Source organism: Drosophila simulans, chromosome 3R (genome assembly GCF_016746395.2).
Source record: "Drosophila simulans strain w501 chromosome 3R, Prin_Dsim_3.1, whole genome shotgun sequence".
In the NCBI taxonomy this organism is placed as follows: domain Eukaryota; kingdom Metazoa; phylum Arthropoda; class Insecta; order Diptera; family Drosophilidae; genus Drosophila; species Drosophila simulans.
Window position 1 is genome coordinate 2,386,491 of NC_052523.2, and position 13,443 is coordinate 2,399,933.

Consider the following 13,443-nt stretch of genomic DNA (forward strand, 5'->3'; position numbering starts at 1 on the left):
TTTCGGGTACTCACCAATAACCGTTAAGTTAATTCTATGATTACGCGTGGGCGAGTTCTGAAAGTCGACGCGGCAGCGGTAAACCTGTTGAGGAGTCCAATAAAAAACAAACAATAAGAAGGCGCCGTTTTCGTGCGGCAATGGAGCAGTTGGAGCCACTTACGCCCTCGTCGTCCAGTTGGATGTTGTCCACCGATAACTTGGCCGGCTGCTGCCCGGTGACGAAGTACGCACGTGGCCCAAATGAGTTGGTGTCCGACCAGTACAAGGCCTTCTCGAAGGGTCGTCCCCGGACGTCGAAGCTGGAAAAAAGGCAGAAACAGAAAAGCGGACCGGAAATGTTAAAAGTTGCCTAAGTAGTTCCTCCTTGGTTATCTCTATCTAACGGCCGCAGGGGAACGCAAAAAACGAGTGAATAATGTGAATAAATGTGAATAAGGGGAAGTAAGCCCAAAATATTGACGATAAGTTGTGTCAGCAATCGTCGTCTCCCCGAGCATTTCGAATGTCGCGCCAAAGGTCGTAAATTTTAATGCGATGTGAAAGTTTTCACGGCGTGTGACCTCGCAGGATGACCTTATGCTTTGAGCATATCAAATGGATCGCCCTTGTGGGGGAAGATGACTTAATTCAATGCTGTCACGAGTTCGTCTCCTTTCGCAACGCTATTGTATTCAGTTGTATATAAAGTATTATTTATTTTAATATAGGAAATATCCCAGTGCTGTCATTCTTAAGTTTAATAATGTTTTTTCTTATCTGAAACTTACTATTTTCCCTTGAAACTGTAGGCATAACTTAGTAGCTTAATACAAACTAAGCCGAATAAAAATCAGAATAATGCCATAAACTTGAATACACTCACATGAGCTCACCTATGGCTATGGCTCTCTATGCAAATGCTAAGTAGCCATAAAATGAAAGTGGAATGAGAGCAGAGCTAGACATGCCACTTAGCACTTAAGCTGAGCTAAACTCTGGAAAACTGCAAACATAGTAGCACATACATATGTTGGTGGGAGGGGGCTCTTTATAAAGTCTACTTTAAAGCCTCCAGAGAGGCCACTAAATAAGCCCGGCAACTTATTGGCCCAGCTTGGGCTGTTTTCTTTTTCCAGCAAACCATAAATATTGAATGGAAAATTGCAAACCCGACACGCTCAAAAGCGGCCTGGGCATGGGACTGGGTTTTCACGCGCCTACAAAATGACCCTTTTCCTGTGCCCCCGTTGACCCGCGGAGCCCAGGGGTCGACAAAACGAACCCCGAGCATAAATTTGCACGCAACTAATTTCTTCCGTTTAGCATTATTTTCGCAGCCCAGCGAACGAAACAGCAAACGTTTGCAATTTTGCGCATTAAAAAGCCTGACGTGCTATCTTTGGCGCTTTTATTGTATTTGTTAATGTCCGTCGAAGGACTTTGGGCGTTCTGGAGAGCTGGAGGGTTGGGGCTGCCACGCCCTTCGCCTTGCAACCCCCCCTTTCCGGATGTCCCAGCGACACGCCGTAAATGACTTGACGTTGGCGAAGCTTTCCCACAATTCTTTCTATGACACTTAAAGAAATGTATACAAATATGGCCGAGAAAATGTATTTGTCTCTCTAAAACATGTCTTTTAATAAGTAGGAATTTAGCAGCAATATTAAAATTATATTAATAACAATATTTGGATTTTTAAGTTATTAAAATTTAATATATATATATATATATGTATATATACGCCTAGTTGACACCTGTTCATTTTGTTTGCAGAGACTGAATACATCACTTTTTGTTTAAAACTTTAAACAGTTCATCTTATTTTTCAATACGAATTGGCCGGCTTCAGCCACAAAGGAGTAAATCAGTTCCGTTTGCATTCATAGAGTAGAAAATCATTTTTGCCCAAATATATTGTCCTGCAATGGCAATATATTTGCATTTGGAATGACCTCATATTGCGCATTCGACTAGTTGTACAGTATTAGTTGAAAGTGCGTCTGCTTTGGACTTCAATTTATTGACTAATCAGCAATCGTTTAGCAAAATAGAAATACGAGCTTAGATATTAATTAGAACAGACGCCAATTGCACATCATTTTAATTTCTGGTGCAGTTGAGTTAGGTGAATTAGTTAGGTCGCAGGACACATTATATGCAGATCCTTTTCTTCGAGTGCTCCTTTCTAGTGACCCGCACACCAGCACATCGTCTTTGCACAGTCATCGCCAGTTGTGTCCTTTTGTTGTTTCCGCCGTCGTCGTGCAGTCTGTGCTATCTCTGCCCCTGCCCCAGTCCCCGTGCCACCATCTACCACCCAGTTGCGGTTAGCGGAGCGGTTTGTCATTGTGCCGGCTGGCAGGATTCTTCGCGCAGGACTCTTCGCCACCCGGCGGCCGTATTGTTTGCGCCTTTAAGTGGTTTTTTATCATTTTGCCGCTGACACAATTTATATCCGGTGCTCATATTTCTTCTGCTTATCACTGGGGCGCCTCCTCTGCCTCCACCGTCTGCGTTCCTCACTACCTTCTCATGTGTTTGGACATTCCTGCGATTGTCCTTCGAGTGCAGTAAGCCATGCGGCGAATAAATTACGGATCCTAAGCCTTGCCCAAAGCCAGGGCACGTTCCCTAATTAGCCTAATTAAATATATGCGCGAAAATGTAAACATAACGGACTGCCAAGTGCGGAAACTCCTTGCGAAATTTCCTTCAAAGAACTGCGCTCCAGGTTCGCGATGTTCTCGCTTTTCCTCGTCTTTCCTCGCTTTTCCTCGCTTTTCCCGCTTTTAATTTTGCGCATTTGCAAACAATAGAGAAACGCCGAATAGTCAACAAAGGCGGAGGAGCAATAGCGATGCGATAAGGAAAGGTGGAATGGCATGGCACGGAGTGGAATGGAGTGGAGTGGAATGAAATGGAGTTTCCTTGCCCGTCACCCAAATATGGCCAGAATACGCCGGTCTTAGCCCGGCTTGCCCTCTGTTGACGTTGTGTTTTCTCGTTGTTGGCCTTAGGAAACAATAATGCCGAGTTTGCACAATGAGCACAGCAGCAGGAGCAGCAGGAGCACCAGGGAGCACCAGTGAGCAGGGGGCGCCAAAAAGAAAGGGACACAGAGAACACAGAAAAATAAACGCCAAATGCTCGGGCAGTAAAAATTGTAAAGCAGAAAAACAGGGAAAGCAAACGAGTGGCAAGGAGCAAAATAAAATGGGCCAGCCAAGAAAAGAAGACAACATTGTGGCAGTTGCAGAAATGTCGACTGTCGTCGAAGGCCAGGCCAGGGCAGGGGAGGGGAAGGGGGCTCGGGTCTGGGGGAAAGTAGACCAATAAGGCCAGAAGAAAGGCCAGAGAAAGCTGAGGAGAAAGTATGGGGAAAAGTGGGAAAGCGTAGGAGACAAGTGGACGCAACCACGCGACTTCCGTTCGAGCAGCTTGCTATGCACTCAAAAATATTTCTAAATTATGTGTTTTTATATAAGCTATAAATAATATTCAAAGGGATTATAAACATTGTCTACAAATTAAGAACTTTCAAGAATGGAATTTTTGAAGTTTTCCGCAACTTTAATAGTTATATATAGTTTCAATGCAATGCCTTTTAATATGTTGAATCCATTGTCTTACTTCTTAATTGACTTACACACTTTTTTTTCGCAGTGGACTCTCCCCATTCACATTGGCTTTCCCCCCTTGCCCATTCTTTCGCATTTCTTTGTCGATGGTCTGCTTTTTTCCAACAATTAGTTGAGTTTTATTTATTTTGCGTTAATTGGTAGCACTTTATCTTGGGCTGAATGAATGAGCTGCGTTCTTTAAACAAATCCCGAGACGGGAAGGACCTTGAACTGGACGTTGCATGGTTGGTAATTACGTTTTGGCTTTTTCGGTGGCTTGGCATAAACTTTGACCGCCACAGCCCCGCGTCCCCGCCCCAGCCCATCGAAGTTAGTATTCGCAACCGAGGATCCCCGCCCCGAAATCCAATATCAGAGCAAGCTTCTCATATTGCCATTTAATGCTTCTCCTTTTTGTTCGCTCCTCAGTTTGTAACGCTTACAAAATCCTATTCAAAAAGATTGAAAAAGGGATGAAAGGGGACGGGGCGGGCAGCTCGAAAAAAATATATATGTATATAATAAAAAAAGGACCGAAAACTTTTGCACTCACAATATCCATTGAATAATTTTATGACAATATGTGTCAGAGCGTGTCGGTGTGTGCGTGTGTGCCCATGTGTGTGTGTGCCGGTATTTTCTGACAGTTTAAACAGATGCTGCTGTCGTGGGAACCTTTTCATCCGCCATTCCTCTCCCGACCGACTATTACCCATGACAATCGACGGGGTCTGCTTAAAAATGTCGTAAGTGTCAGATTACTTTTAATTTTAATTGATTGGGTAACTTTTAAATAGGTGGACTAAGCATTGCACTTTACACGTTGCAATAAATACGAAATGTATCTAAGTTAAATAATCGTGTTTTGAATATTATTAATCATTCTGTGGTACTTTATAGAGAATTATGAGAATTAAGCCCTATTTATTAATATTTATTTTAAGGGAGCATTAGGCAAACTTAAAGAAAACTATTTTTTCGAGCTATCAAAAGAGTTTTGCTTCCTTCACGTGAAATGAAGTGCAATTTTCAATTTGAAGCATTCCATTATTCGAATATTTCAGGCATAACAAATAAAGCTATGTTTACTCTTGCACATTTGGAATTAAAAATCAATAGAAAAGGAGAAACCCATTAGTTTAGAGTTATGGATTTCTTAGATTACAGTTCTCATATTTCTATATTTATGTATTTCATTTAACGTAACCCTCCTTTCAACTGCGAACGTTGGTTTGCATCGCATAATCCCCTTTTACAGGGTATTTAAACTGTGCAATTCAATTATGCATCGCTCGAAACTGGCAATAAACTATGAGGGCATGAGGGTCTGCCAACGTGCGGCCCACTTGGGCGCTTTATCCACATCCACCTGTATGGACAAAATTAGACAGGTGAGAATAGGCGGCGCACATTGTTCGGAGTTTCGCATATTGTCTGGCGGCCCGTATCAAATTATGCATAAAGAAACCCTATCGCAGGCGTGGCGAAAGGGGTGAAGAGGGGGTAAAGGGGGTAAAGGGGCTTTTCGGGACGAAGCGCCAGAAAGTGTGCTCCGTAACTCGACAAAAGTGGCAACAAATTTAAAATTGGTTTCCACACACAGGCACACACACATCGGCAAACAAAAGAAACGCAGCGCCGAGAGAAATATGAAACAATAATAACACCAAAAAGGGGCTGTTTACACGCCCCCATATATACACACACAAAAGTATGCAAATGGTTTTACTGCCCCTTTGTTTTTGTCTTTGCTCTTGTTTTTGTTTTTGCTTTGTTTTTCCCACTTTTTTGCAGGCGACTCGTCCTTTGTGTGTGTGTGGGGGGTATTGGTATTATTATGGAGCCATGCTGTGTAATATCTGTAAATTTCTTTTGTTATTGCCAACAACGGTTTTCCCTTGGAACCCCTGCCCCACCCCCCTCCAATTTTCCCGATCCCCTCGCTTTTCCAGCGAACGGTGTTGACATTTGTTGGCATCTTTCCACACATTGTTGCCGCTGGTGTTGGTTTTTGTTTGGTTTTCGCTCCATCTTCTTCTTAACTTTTACTATATAATTTGTAGCATATGAATATATGAAGGAGCCAGCCCGGGAATAAAAAATCTACGGAGCTGCAGAAACAAAAAGGGCAGCCAAGTTCAAATTTATGCAGTGTCGCCCAATAAATTCCGCAATAAATTCAAAATAAAACTTTCGTCCTCGGCTCGCCTATTTGGTTTTTCGGTGCTCTGTGTGAGCATTGCCGCAGGTTAGGGTTTCCAAAAACCCAAAGCCATTCAGACTTCCAGTTGAGAGTCCGAGAACAGATTTTAATATTTTGATTGGGGTTAAAAATTAGCTGGAAAAAGGGTCCCTCCGATGGGATTTCCGACTGATTTTAGCAAACAGAAATGAGATTCCACATATTTTGTTGGTATCTTGTAGGGCGAAAGTTCTATCAGAGAGCGCAATCGAATACTAATTGTTTATTTCATATAGAAAAATAAATTAGAAAATATTTAAAACTATTTCTAAAACACGATTTGCGTTACACTCGGTGCGTATTATTCTATTTGGGATCATCAACTTTAATTACTGTGCAATTTAAGCCAAAGCGGATTTGGGCAACAATTCAATTGAATTCAGATATTTACTCTCCGGTCCATTAAATCGAATATAAATACTTAATTGTGGCAACTTAAACAAGAACAGATTGTTCAAATACACAACGACGATGTTAAGTTCACAGCATTTTCCAATTACTGTGAATTCCTTCCGTCCAATTACTGAAATCGAAGTCATTAAAAGTTAATCACGACGATGGAGAGAAGTTTGGTAATCGGCCTCCCGCCTTGGAAAGCGCAATCAGGGCAAGGATTGGACCACCATTTCCGACTGTGACCAAGTGGCGACCCGACAAAGAAAATCCCCACGTTGGCATTTCTCTGTCGGCGGTGGAAGCCAGAGCTTAGTGTCGGCCAAATCGATTTGCATGCGCCACTTGCATTTCCGCTGCCACACACGCACACCAGTGCACACCCACACCCCCACACACTCACACACACGTTCACCCACACGACCGCATATACATTTGAAACTTAATTACAGTTTTAAATATCCCATCTAACCTGAAATTCGCGCAAAGTGCGACTCCAGAGCCGCCTGCCGCTCGTAAAATGGCCCGAAAATGCACTCGACTTAATTGCCTTTGGACCACGACTTTTGCCCGTCCTTTTGGGCACACTCAACAAAATTATTTACCGTGCTCTATTAAGATGGAAGTTAGATAGCTATATGTTCTTATATTCAATTATATATAATGATGTTGTATTGAGTAATTACATTGAGAGTGGAGTTATTGTAAACATCAAATAATTATATTTTCCATCGTAAGAGTTATATTTCCTAAGCTTGTTTTTCAGTTGGATTTTTTTTTCTTAACTTTCGTTATATAAGCTTTTTAATAATGACTTTCTCACAAGAGATCTTAATAATATTTATTCGAATCCGCTGACCCTTACCACCATATATCAAATAGTAATCCTAATCCTGTAACAGTAATCTCAGTCCTAAAACTACTCTATTAGATAGTGAAGTTTGAGCCCATCAGTAGATATAGCCTCAAAAAACTCTCTGTTAGCTTCTAGTCTTAACTATAAGTTAGCCTCCGATGAAAATTATAATTATTAGAAACATATATTTCATTTTTAAGGCCTACTGTAGATACATTCAAACTAGCCGTTTAAAACGAATTAAATTCACGTGTAGATGTATGCCACTTCAGACTGAGATTCTGCCATCTTCAGATTCTCTTCACTTACGCCGCCGACTGCCGTTGGCCTTTATTGCCAGCCATTTTGAATACCATTTGGTGGCTTATTACTTCTGCGGCAGACCGCTCCTCAAGCAGCCGGATACACCGCCCAATACACACACCGCCACGCTCTTCTCGGAGCAAATGCACTTTCGATTGGTCCCTCCATCCGGATTTTCCGACCAGCCGACTGTATTTATGGGCGGCTGTTGTTGGTTGGAGGGCGGCTGGCGGCGATTATGGCAGTTAGCGTGGCACTCAGATTATCCTCTTTTGACAGCCAGTCCTCCGTCAGTTGGGCTCAGGATGGAGCAGACCGGCCGGAGCAGACCCATCCAATCCGCAGCGAATTTAATTATTCATGCCACGGAACCTACGGATACAGATGCCCGGCATCCAGCAGCCAGCATCCAGCATCCAGCAGCCGGGCGCCCAGGTGAGCTTTAAAAATCAATTAACCTTGATTGTGCCACGGGCTTTAAGTCCACTGTGGGTTACCCACCTTACACTAGGTAACTAGGTATATTTGTTCTGTGCACTTGGGTTTTCCTAATCTATCAACTGCAGAAGGAAAGAAATGCATTAATTTTACAATAAACAAAGAACCCGATGCATTAATATGCCATAAATTAAAAAGATTATTACATGGGCGATACTTTACAAATTCACCTTAATTTGTTATGTACCATTTATTATTGAACACTTAAAATCAGATTTAAATTTCCGTAAGGGATTTTGCGAAGTGAACTTTAAATTGAATATACTTATATTTCCACCTGAGCTGCTCATCAAGTGCCAGAGCAGTTATTTAATTTAATTTTATATATTTTCATTGCTTCATTTCGCTTGATCCCGGCGGGAATTCCAATCGCAAGGGATTCGGCGGATGCATCGTTCCTGTTTGTCTCTTGTATCGCTCCATCCATACCCATTTTCTTCTGCCTTTTGTTTATTATGTGGGCTTTTGGGGGGCGTTGGGGGCGTGGAATGTCCTGCCAATGCCATTGATGGCCTGCAATATTGAACGTGACAGTTGGCCTGTCGACCCACAGAGCTTCCCGCTCGCTGCTCGTTACAGGTGGCTGTCATGGCAAATGTTAATTTTAATAATGGAAGGGCAAGCAGCCGCCCCCTGACCTCTCTGCCCATATCGCTCGCTTACGACTCACAACAAATAAATGTATAAAAATCTTATGAAAATCGCATTTCAAGGGTCAAAGTCAGCAGAAACAAATCCCGGCAGCTATCCGGGGCCATAAAAATGAACCCAAAGACCCGAAATAGCCTAACCCTAAAAAACTGTCTGCTTGTCGGCCAGTCAAACAACAAAGCAAAAGTTAACATTATAATTTTTAATATTTTTGCTTTTAGCCTCCTGGGCAGGACATCGTTTTGTTCGGGGGCTCAGCTCCTGCCTTTGTATCAGGGTGTAAAGCTGTCAAATGCAGAGACCTGCTAGACACCACTTTCCACAGGGTATTTGGTGTGTGGTAGTGGGTGTTGTTGTGGATCTTGGTGTGTGCGAGCCCGTTTAGGTGAGGCTGCCAGCTGTGACGTGCCTTTGGAAATGTTGCAAAGCCTGGTCGGCAAAAAGGATGCTCGACACTTGGGGAAAAATCATCAGGATCAGCAGGATAATGCAATTTACGGTATTACAAACTATCAGATGAAAGGAGTGGCCTTTCATACAAAAGGCAACATAATATATCAATACCCATGCAGTTTGCAGTTTATCATTAAAAATTTACTGAGTTACTGAAGGATATCAGTCAGATTTCGAATACAGCAATTGCCATGAACGTAGCGCTGTGCTGACTTTTGAATAAATAAAAAAATTATATAATAATCTATAAAGCATAAGTAATTTCTGAGAATTTTTCTCGGTGTACTATCTGGAAAAACCTTGGGGGACCCGTTCGGTGCCCTATTTACCACGGCTCTATTTTTCCGCCCTTCACATGCTGCTTTCAATTTCGGCGCCTTTTCGGTTTTAGCCTTTGGTTTTGATTCTTTTCTAAGCCCCATTCAGCTGCCGCCCTGTGTGTCCTTCGATTTCACGCAGAGCTGGCAATTTTACGCCGCAGCCAAGTCCTTTCTGGAGTTTTTCCCTTGGAATCCTGTCGTTCGCCTGTGCAGATGTTGCTGTTGTTCCTGTTTTCGCCTGTGTTATTTATTTCCTTAAATTTCATTCCCATTTCTTGTTTTCCTTTCGGTGTGGGTGTGTGTTTTTTCTCTGTGTGCACTGGCATGTCCTGCAAGGGAAATCGAATTTGAATCACTTTCGGATATTTTTGGTTATAAAGTCGGAAATTTTGCGACATTATTGTTTTCCACATTTTTCTAGTTTTCCGTTGTTGTGTTTTGCTGTTTGTTTTCCTTGGTCCAAGCACTTACATACCTCCACCGCTCATATTTTCCTTTTTGTCTGGTCTGAAATTTATTGCTTCCAATTGAGTGCACGAAGCGGCATGAACAGGAACAACAACAACATCAACAAGGATCAGTGAGCTGGGCAACACGATTCGTGAACAGTTCGCGTTCGCCCTTGAGATACGCGTGCGTTTGTATTCGTATCCGCATCCGCATTCGCATCCACATCCACATCCGTGTATCCATATCCATGTCGACGTCGTTGTCTATGTCCCTATGCCCGAAAATCCCCGTCCACCCGCTGGCAACATATTGAAAAGGAAGCACATGTAAGCAAAATTGACAAGGCTAAAGGATATCGATGTCTGCTTATAATGTGCAACATATTAAACCTAAGCACACGTTCGCCAGCGAGCTCTATAAATAACAGCAGCAGGAGTTCGAGGACATCGCCGCGGGGCGTGGGTGTTGATGGAGACCCAGGACGGGTTGGCGATGAGGATGGGTCCAACCGCCCTCGCCCACAATCAAAGTTGCCGCCAAAACAGTTTTCACTTTGGATGCCATTATTTTGCTGGCCCGCTTTTCACCTCGGATGTCCTTTGCCTCGGGTCCTGCGGCTAATATATGAGCCCATGTCGCCCCGTTTGGCCTGCCTGTTATACCGTTGCTTTGTTTTGCTTTGACCCACTCCTGGAGCCATGTCCTGGCCCCAAGTTCCCGGACTAGGCTTATGCGGCAGCACACTGTAAGAAAATTCCTTCTCCCTTCAAAATAATATCTTCGATAGTATTAAGTTTGGCATAACGAATCTGTTATTAGAATCGCGTGCGGCTTATTCGAAATAATCACCGATAGACTCCATTTATTATAACATTTTTCAAAAGGAGCCCATTTAGTTAGTTGATATGCCAAATTGCTTAGCGTTCAGTGTAGTTCCACCCAAACCGACTCCAGTTGAGTTAATATTGATGATGTTATTAAAATAATAAATTATTTGAAAATTATGAACTGCTGCCATTTCTCATGAAGCTGTCGGGTCGCGTAAGTGGAGGGAGTTGCCATTGGAGGGCCTTATAAATCAAAGGTAGCCGGAATACGGACCCCAGTTGGCCAGCCCCGAAAAGGGCGGAACTTCTGTCAACCGCATAGACAGATATCCACATCCCCGTCCACATACTGGGAATCTCAAAGAGACTATAAAATTAGCAAGTGGCTGCTAACCTGAATTCAAATTCGACTGCCTTGGATGGGGGGCTCCTGCTTACCTGTAAAGTGGCTTTCCGGCGCTCTCACGGAACCAGAGCACCATGTACACCCGGTCGTCCTTCGCCTCCGGCTCGATGTCGCACGGCAAGGATGCGGTTCGTCCCAGAACGGCCTCCACGGCCACCGTGGAAACTGAAAGGGGAGGGGAAACACAATTATGAGTGCACTGCGGTAAAATAATCATATGTGGTCTAGAAAGGCACGTACGAAAGCCATCAAATAGAAGATACTTTAATTATTCGTATTATACAAGTGTATATAATACGGGTATATATTGCAAGTGTTCTTTTGAAGTGCATGAACTTGTGATATTTACAATTTTTTATATTCACAGTATGCCAAAATATAGTTCTTTAGTTCCTTGAATGTAAAAAATATTTATTTCGGATAAATGTGCATTTATAAAATAGAGCTGAACAAAATACTAGGTCGGCATATTGATTTCGAAGCCAAAATGTATACTGTATTTTTTATTAATTATTAATTTAAAGCCTTGTCATAATTATACAACAGATTTCATTATAGCATTGAGCAGGCAACTTATACTTAAGTGCCTATTTTTTTTTCATTTTAGCTTGAATGACAGCAAGTTTGGCTGACGAAATGTTCTATTGGCAATCCTTGACTCATTTTCCCTGGGTGTATCATTACCGTTTCCACCCAATGCAATTGAATGAAACGACAGGTGGGGTGGCTCTTTTGAAATGTCATGACAAAACTATTGCCAAAGTCATTAACACAATATGAAAATGTCCTTTTTGCTGTGGGCCCGGGCTGACTTTCTGGGGTGTTGCCACAATTACTGCGACTCGACTCCTTCGTCGATTTCCTAGCAAATGTCAACAAAACGCTGCCTTTTAAGTGTCACGTCGAGACTCCCGTCCCACAAACGCGGAGCACGCAAGGCGGCAACCGCACGACAACCTCAAGGCAGCACCCAACCACCCAACCCAACCCAACCTAACCACCCATCCACCGACCACCCTAATACCCTACCATCCCATCAGTAACCGCCCAGATCCTTTTAACCACGCAGCTCCTTTCGACCGCAATAGCCGCTGACGTTCATCGTTGTACTCGCATAATCACAACCAAGTACGTGAGTGGGAATATTAATGCCAAATTGGAGCCAACGACAACGATGGCGATGACGTCGACAATGGTGATGACGATGGCCGGTCTGCGATTTCTTCCGATTTCAGACGGCCTCATCTTTTGCATTTAAACTGCCAATTGATGTCGCTGAAAATAGATAAATGCTAAGGGCACAGTCGTCGCTTCCGTTCCCAATCCAATCTGGTCCGCCGATTTCCCCACTCCCACTCCCACTCCCCCCAATCAATCCGGCAAAATGACACGGATTAAAGCCAGCCAACCAGCCAGCCAGGCTGATTTCAAGTTAAGGCCCCTAATTGTCCTTTGGCGTGAGAAGGATCGCAGGGTGGTGTGTGCAAGTGGGCGGGTCTTGGATGTTTAGTTAGTTCCGAACCCACAAGTCGTAAATTAATACGAGAAACATGTACTCTAAATGCATGGCCATTAATCAGCGGGCTGAATAAAACATTAATAGCCATCAAAGAGTAGCCAATAAGTTCCATAAATTGATTAGAAAAGGATTGGGCTGTGACGTAGAGTAAACTAAGTTGACAGTAGTCAAATATATATACCCAGAATAGAGCATGGCTGGTACCGCTCTAAATATGTTAAGAAATTTTAATATCCTTTGAATTCCCCACGCAAATCAGGCAGACAGAGATATTTGCCAGCGATTGACGCTCGACACACTCATCGCATCGATTTCTTTGCGCAAAAATTGAAAATCCAATTGCTCACCTGTCCAGCTGTCAGAACCCAGAAACTCGAACACATCCATCATGGACCTATTTTACAGCCCGGTGCTCATTAATACCCAAAAGGGAGCCCCACAATCGTGTTACGCGTAATTTAATTTCGCCAGCCACCAAACGAGTGAAAGGAATAAAAATGACGGAAGGCGCCGGAGGAGCGCAGGCAGGAGCAAATGCTCCGCTTGCAGACGATGCCAAAAATTGTTGACATTTATTTAATATGCGCACGTTTTATAGAAAAGCAATTCCCAGTCGGATAATTTATGGCACACTACAGAAATTTGCACATGAAAACGCCGACCCAGCGCCACCCAGCGCCACCCATCGAAAAACACTCGCCCACGCAGGAAAACCGAATGACAAACGGACAAGCAGACAGACTCGAATACTGACGCATACAGATACAGATACATCGTGTACATCGTGTACGAGTATGAGTGCTGGGTGGCAGCTACAGCTGTATTGGTGAGTGGGCTGTCGCCGAACATGGTAGCAATTTTCGTGCGTTTGTAATTCCCATGTAAGATGTCAAATGCTCGACGAGCAGACACAGTTAGGCCCT

General features: G+C 43.3%; 1 protein-coding gene across 3 annotated transcripts in view; it reads right to left on the reverse strand.

Moving 5' to 3' along the window:
- LOC6726902 overlaps positions 1–13,443 on the reverse strand; it is a 96,855-nt gene that overhangs the window by 29,421 nt on the left and 53,991 nt on the right. For all 3 annotated transcript variants that reach the window (XM_039294529.1, XM_016175906.3, XM_039294528.1), the window contains exons 3-5: positions 11,034–11,166; positions 164–302; positions 15–84 (exon numbers count right to left, since the gene is read on the reverse strand). In XM_039294529.1, coding sequence (XP_039150463.1) covers positions 15–84; positions 164–302; positions 11,034–11,166 — 342 coding nt within the window. The remainder of the gene's footprint in view (positions 1–14; positions 85–163; positions 303–11,033; positions 11,167–13,443) is intronic.